Source organism: Pezoporus wallicus, unplaced genomic scaffold, assembly GCF_028554395.1.
Source record: "Pezoporus wallicus isolate ANWC-B61680 ecotype Strahan unplaced genomic scaffold, APGP_CSIRO_Pwel_v1 contig_5418, whole genome shotgun sequence".
NCBI lineage: Eukaryota > Metazoa > Chordata > Aves > Psittaciformes > Psittacidae > Pezoporus > Pezoporus wallicus.
The window spans coordinates 1,064,070-1,070,179 of NW_026640709.1; the positions used below are offsets into that span (position 1 = coordinate 1,064,070).

The 6,110-nt window shown below is 54.2% G+C and overlaps 1 protein-coding gene and 1 long non-coding RNA gene across 2 annotated transcripts; one reads left to right on the forward strand and one right to left on the reverse strand.

The window, feature by feature from the left end:
- Window positions 1–152: 152 nt before the first annotated feature.
- On the reverse strand, window positions 153–1,736 carry LOC130605012 (uncharacterized). Its single transcript, XR_008973588.1, has 2 exons — window positions 1,498–1,736; window positions 153–1,071 (listed from the first exon to the last, which is right to left on the reverse strand). It is a non-coding gene; the product is annotated as an uncharacterized LOC130605012 (long non-coding RNA).
- Window positions 1,737–2,227: 491 nt separating this feature from the next.
- ZFP36L1 (ZFP36 ring finger protein like 1) lies at window positions 2,228–5,816 on the forward strand. The gene is made up of 2 exons (XM_057420097.1): window positions 2,228–2,500; window positions 3,282–5,816. Exons 1-2 carry the CDS (start codon window positions 2,444–2,446, stop codon window positions 4,230–4,232), a joined length of 1,008 nt encoding a protein of 335 aa, XP_057276080.1. The 5' UTR covers window positions 2,228–2,443; the 3' UTR covers window positions 4,233–5,816.
- The last annotated feature ends 294 nt before the right edge of the window (window positions 5,817–6,110 follow it).

Below are 6,110 nucleotides of genomic sequence, written 5' to 3' on the forward strand. Positions count from 1 at the left end.
GCTTCAGAAGCTGCTCCTGCACTGAGGACAGATTTGGGAAGGGCTTGGAAAGCCCCAGACATTTATTCCAGCTGTAGCATCCCAACTGAAACATGCTGGGCCTGGACAGATTGACCTACACGAGAAAGCTAATGAGCACGGCACTGCATTCATTCACATTTTCAGTAATCTTCTTTAATAATTGACTTTCATTTTATTCATTTACGTATCTTTGTTCAGTTGCATCTTTCAAAGTGTTGGCACGTCTCTGGTGGAAGGTGCAAGGCTCCGATTTTTTCATTCCTCTGCTCAGTGTGAATTCATGCCCACACAAATTCCCACTCTGGCCCGGAGGGCTCTGACTTTTAGCCACGAGGTGGGGTGAGTAGCTAAATTCCTGATCTGAGCATGTGCGCAGCCAATGCAAAGCAGACCACCATGGAATCGGGGTTTGCCAAGCTAAATCACTGGAAAAAAATTCCTCCTCGGCTTCAGCTTTCGCTGCTTGATCCGTGGAAATGCGCAACCTTAAACCCCAAGTTTCCAAAACAAAGGCACACGGGAAAGCGAATAATGCAAAAGTGGTGGGGGCTGTCCCGCACAGAGCCCTCTGCTGAGCCTTGCACCTTCATGCGCCAATGGAGAGGGACCGGGTTGAAAACCAGGCTGGGAGCGACTAAGGAGAGAAATAGTTATCTTAGCCGGCTTTCTCGGTAACTCTTGGAAAGCCCCTGAAATGACGTTTCTAACCTAACAATTAAAATGGGTTTAATTATAGAGAGGCTCAGAGCCCTGGGAACAAGCACCATCTACAGAATGAGTAAACAACTGCAGAAAATAATAGGCTGGTCTCCTGGTTACTTCTGGCCAAAGCAAGGAAAATAAAAGAAGAAACTAGAAAGAGAAGGAAATTCGAGGAACCTGATTGCTCTCCTTAAGTAAATAATAACAATATCTATATTAAAAAAAAAAAGTCAGAAATCTGGAATAGCTGGAGCCTGTGGGCGTTCCTCTCGGTTATTTTGGCTGTTCTTGAAGACCGAAGGAGGGGAAAAAGATCAGCCGCCAGCTCAAAGTCTAGGTCCTGCGACTCTAAAGCAAACAGAAGAGGAAGTGGATCATTTGTTTGAAGTTTTCAGAGCGATGGCCGCTCGGGTCGGCATTGCGCTGCCCAAGGCAGGCGGCTCGCTCTTGCCCGCCAAGCCGGCCGTGGGGCGGCGGAGCAGTGTGTGGCGCCGGGCAGCGGCAGGCCCCTCCCCCTCAAGCTGTTTGTGCGGGGAGGGAGAGGGCCGGGATGCCATTGCTCGGCCCTGGGTGAAACACTCGCTGAAGTTATGGTTAGGGCGAGCCTTGCTCGGCTGGGTGGGTTTGGGGGAAGCAGGTTTCACGCTGAGGCGCCCTAACACCGAGAAACCTCCGGGCGCTTTGTTTTTTTAATGTTTTAACTTACTTTTACACAGAAACTGCCGCCATGCTCCCCACTCCTCCCCGCCGTATCGGTATACGCATGAATCATACTTCGCGTACTAAAATCTGGAACAGATTACTTGCTCGGAGATGTTATTTTGTTTCTTTTCTCTCAGTTTTACAATTCTGAGTTCTGGGGGCTGGAAGAGGACTATGTGGAGAAAAAAGGGCAGAACTCCTCAGAGACCCTTTTGAAGTGCAAACCCGTATTTTAACCATTTAAACTAACGTGGACGGGAGCTGTTTCCCCTCGCAGCGCTCTCAGCTTCCAATAAAAACCGGGGAAGAGGAGTAACACACACACACACACACACACACACACACACACACACACACACACACACACACACACACACACACACACACACACACACACACACACACACACACACACACTACGGAAGGTGTCCGTGTGTATCCACACAAAGCCAGCCCCGAGCAGCTCCAGCCTCACTCCAAGCGACAGAGCCCCGCAGAACCCCCTCCCCCGCTCAACCGCCGTCGGGCCGTTGGTACTTGCGGGGGCTCACGGGTACCGGACAAGCGCGAGGCCGCTCCTCGACCCACTCCCCCCCCCCGCGCGCAGGCCCCCGCCTTACACGCGCACACAACGGCCTTCTTGAGGAGGGCGGGGAGCGCGGCGGGGAGCGCCCCCCTGCGGGCCGGGGCACACCCCCTCCTTCCTCGCGAAAGTTTCTCCGGCCCCGCCCGCCAGGGTGATTCAGTCGCGGTGTCAATCACCCTGCCCTTCTCCCCCCTCCTACCCTTTCCTCCCTTCTCCGGCTCCTCCTCTCCGGGGGGTAAGTCCGAAACTTTATAAGTTGAGCTTTTTGCCGAGCCCGCTGGAAGCGGCGGCGGGCTGGGAGCGGCGGCGGCGGGGGGAGGCAGGCTGCGCGCCGGGCGCCCGAGGCTCTGCCTTACCCACGCCGCGACTCCTTGTGTCCGTGTGCCGCGGCCGCACCCGCGTCCCCCCCCCCCCCCACCTCGCTCTCCGAAGATGTCCACAGCCCTGGTGTCGCCCACCATCTTCGACCTGAGCGAAGTTTTATGCAAGGTAAGCGCGCCGTCGGGAGCGGCTCCGGCGCTCTTCGCCGACTTTCAGGTTCGAGTTTGGGGTTTCCTACCACCCCCACCCCCCCCCGTTTGCTAGCCGGTACCGAGCTCGGCGTAGAGGGGGGGCTGAGGAACTGGGTGCGGATCCCCCGTTGCTGTTGCCCGCGCTTTCCCTCCTCGGTCCCGCCGGCGGAGGGGACGGCGGGGGGCACCGCCCCGCGCTCCTGGCGGGCTCAGTCGCGGGTCGTTCCCTTGCCCCTGGGGCCATCGCGCTGCAACACGCTCGGGCAGGCGGGCGGGCGCGCTCCCCGCGAGGTTCTGCCGCCCCTATTCGGCCACGCCGCAAGGGGAGCGGGGCGGCGGGGGCTGGGTGGGAGCCGCGGCCGCACTGCGGGGGGGGGCCGCTGGGAGGAGTGGTGTTGGGGCGGGCGCCAGCGCTGCGCGCTGCCCTTCCTGGTCACCGCCATCCCCTGGGAGGCTCTCCCAGAAGAGAGCTCCGGCCTCCGAGTTTTGTTGCATGCAGCCAGCGGCTCCCCCGCGTCTGGCGCTTGGGTCGCTTCCTTACTTAGCTCTGCCAGGGCTTCGCGGGGGGATGGGGCGGGGCGGCCCGTGGCTCTCGGGGGCAGCGGCGAGAGGGCTGGAGCAGATGTTGGTGAGGAGGGCTGCCCTGTTTGCCCCGCTGCCCGGGGGCCAGCCTTTCCGTGCCGCTGGAGACTCTCGGGGCTGCTTGGGGACACCGGAGGAGGCGGTGACAGTGACCGGCCCTTGCTTTCTCCCCGCAGAGCAACAAGATGTTGAATTACAGTCCCTCGAGTGTCAGCGGGTGCCTGCTGGACAGGAAGGCGGTGGGCACCCCGGCCGGCGGGGGCTTCCCTAGGAGGCACTCTGTCACCCTGCCCAACTCCAAGTTCCACCAGAACCAGCTCCTTACCAGCCTGAAAGGGGAGCCGGCTCCCATGCTGGGCCCCCGGGAAAGCCGTTTCCGGGACCGCTCCTTCTCCGAGGGCGGCGAGCGCCTGCTGCAGCAGAAGCAGCCCGGGGGACAGGTCAATTCCAGCCGCTACAAGACGGAGCTGTGCCGCCCCTTCGAGGAGAACGGCGCCTGCAAGTACGGCGACAAGTGCCAGTTCGCCCACGGCATCCACGAGCTGCGGAGCCTCACCCGCCACCCCAAGTACAAGACCGAGCTCTGCCGCACTTTCCACACCATCGGCTTCTGCCCCTACGGGCCGCGCTGCCACTTCATTCACAACGCGGAGGAGCGCCGCGCTGTGGCTGGGAGCCGGGAGCCCGCCGTCACCGACAGACCCCGCCTGCAGCACAGCTTCAGCTTCGCCGGCTTCCCCAGCACTGCTGCCAGCGGGCTGCTGGACAGCCCCACATCTATCACCCCGCCGCCCATGCTGAGCGCCGACGACCTGCTGGGCTCCCCCACCCTGCCTGACTGCGCCAGCAACCCCTTCACCTTCTCCAGCCAGGAGCTGGTCAGTCTCTTTGCCCCCAGCATGGGGGTGCAGGTGCCCAGTGGGAACTCCCCCACCACCTTCTTGTTCAGGCCCATGTCCGAGTCCCCCAACATGTTTGACTCGCCGCCCAGTCCTCAGGACTCCCTCTCTGACCAGGAGGGATATCTGAGCAGCTCCAGCAGCAGCCACAGCGGCTCAGATTCCCCTATCCTGGACACCTCAAGACGTCTTCCCATCTTCAGCAGACTCTCCATCTCTGACGACTAATCTGGGGTTTCCTCTTGCCCCTCCCCCCATCACAATGTTAAGCTGAACTCCTCCCATCCCATCCCCTGTAGTCTGAGCTGGATGTTAACCTGTCCACCTGCCTGCTGTAGACCCACTGGCTAAAACCTTAAGTGCCAAATTACGATGAAAAGCAATAACGTTTACAAAATTAGTGCCTTTAACACTTTCACTGTGACTATTACCTCTCCAGCTGCAGAGGGCACCAGCAGCTCTGTGCACTTCCAGATGTGCAGGAAATGTCCGGATCCAGCTCCCTCCACTGGCCATGTACTGCATAACCCTCTCCCAGTCCCTTCCTGACTGGCCAGTTTCCTCTAGGCTGCAGGCATGTGGGCAAGCGTTAACATCCAGTCTTCTTTCTCACCTCCCCTTAAAGACTAGTCTTGCCTGGATCCGCTCAGGTCTGCGGGAAGAAAAAGCTGAGAAGGGACAAAGATTGTAACAAGAGTGGGACTTTGACTGGGAGGAAGAAAACAAAACCACACAACAGCAAAAAAAGAAAACAACAGATGGACTTATGAGAGACTTGATTTTGGTGCTAAAAAGTTCCCCGTGTATTCATGTGACATCTTAAAACAAATACAGAAATAGAGGGGGTGGGGCCAACAGAAGTCATTCCACACACACACAAAAGTTCGTGTAAACAAAGTTCCAGTAGACATAGCTTTAATGGTTTTGCTCTAGAGTACTTTAGACCTATCTTAGAGCACTCACGCCAAGCTTTCTTTTTTTTTTTTTTCTGGGTTTTTAATTTTGTATAACTTCAGAAATTGGAGAGCAGATTTTGCTTGTCACTGCACAACAATATAAAAAAGCTTATTTAACTTATCAAAACGTATTTATTGCCGAAACCTATGCTTTTTTTGTTAATTTTGTTCATATTTATCGGGATGATGAATCCATAGAATATATTCTTTTATGTTTAAATTATGATCTTCCATATTAATCTTAAGATTGTGAAGTGTCTTTTTCCTTTTTTTCCCCACAGTTTAATATATTATACTACAATGACATTTTTTGTAACTTTACACTTTTTTGGTTATTTTATTTTAAAAAATGAAAAATTAATTTAAAAAAATGCAAAAACTGTGTTTGGATTATTTATTTTAGAATTTCCCCCCTTTTTTGTTTTTGTGTTGGACTGCAAATTGAGTTAATGTGCTTCTTTGCCTTTCTTCTTCTCCTCTTCCCCTCCCCTGGGTCTTAACTACCTAGGGCTTTAGAATGTACATACCTGAGCTCTGTTGTGAGACAGTGGAAAGAAGACCTTTGTCTTCCTCTTTCTGTATAGATTCTTCAAGGAGAAAAGCCTTGGGCTCAAAGTGCCTATCTGAAGACATTCCAAATACAGTTTGTCTTTGCATTTCTGTATTCCAAGTTTGGAGTTTTCCTTGCCAAGGTGAATGGGACTGGCACAAAGAGAATGAATGTAATTGAACCCCCCCCGTTACTGTTCACTACATTGCTTTTTCCTCCTCTTTGTGTGAGTTTATTTAAAAGAAAATCTCTTTTGTAATGACTGTTTGCAGTTTAAATCAATAAACCCCAAGTTTTTTCAAGAAACTGACAGTGGAGCTGGTTTTCCTTGCATAGATTGAGGGGTTGGTTTATAGACAGTCACTCAAATGCAGGTAGTTCCCTCCTCTTGACCTAGAAGTGCCCACCCTGTGCTCAGGCATCCCTCTGTCATTCCTCATGGATTCAATGGGTCAGCCATACACACCTGTGAATGCAGAGATCAATGGCAGCAAATAACCAGTGTGACCTATCTCAGTGATCTCTCACCCTCTGTCTCTTAGGGAGTCCTCCCATCTTGAGTTCTTCAGTCTGTTCTCTAAACTTCTTTCTGATCAATGT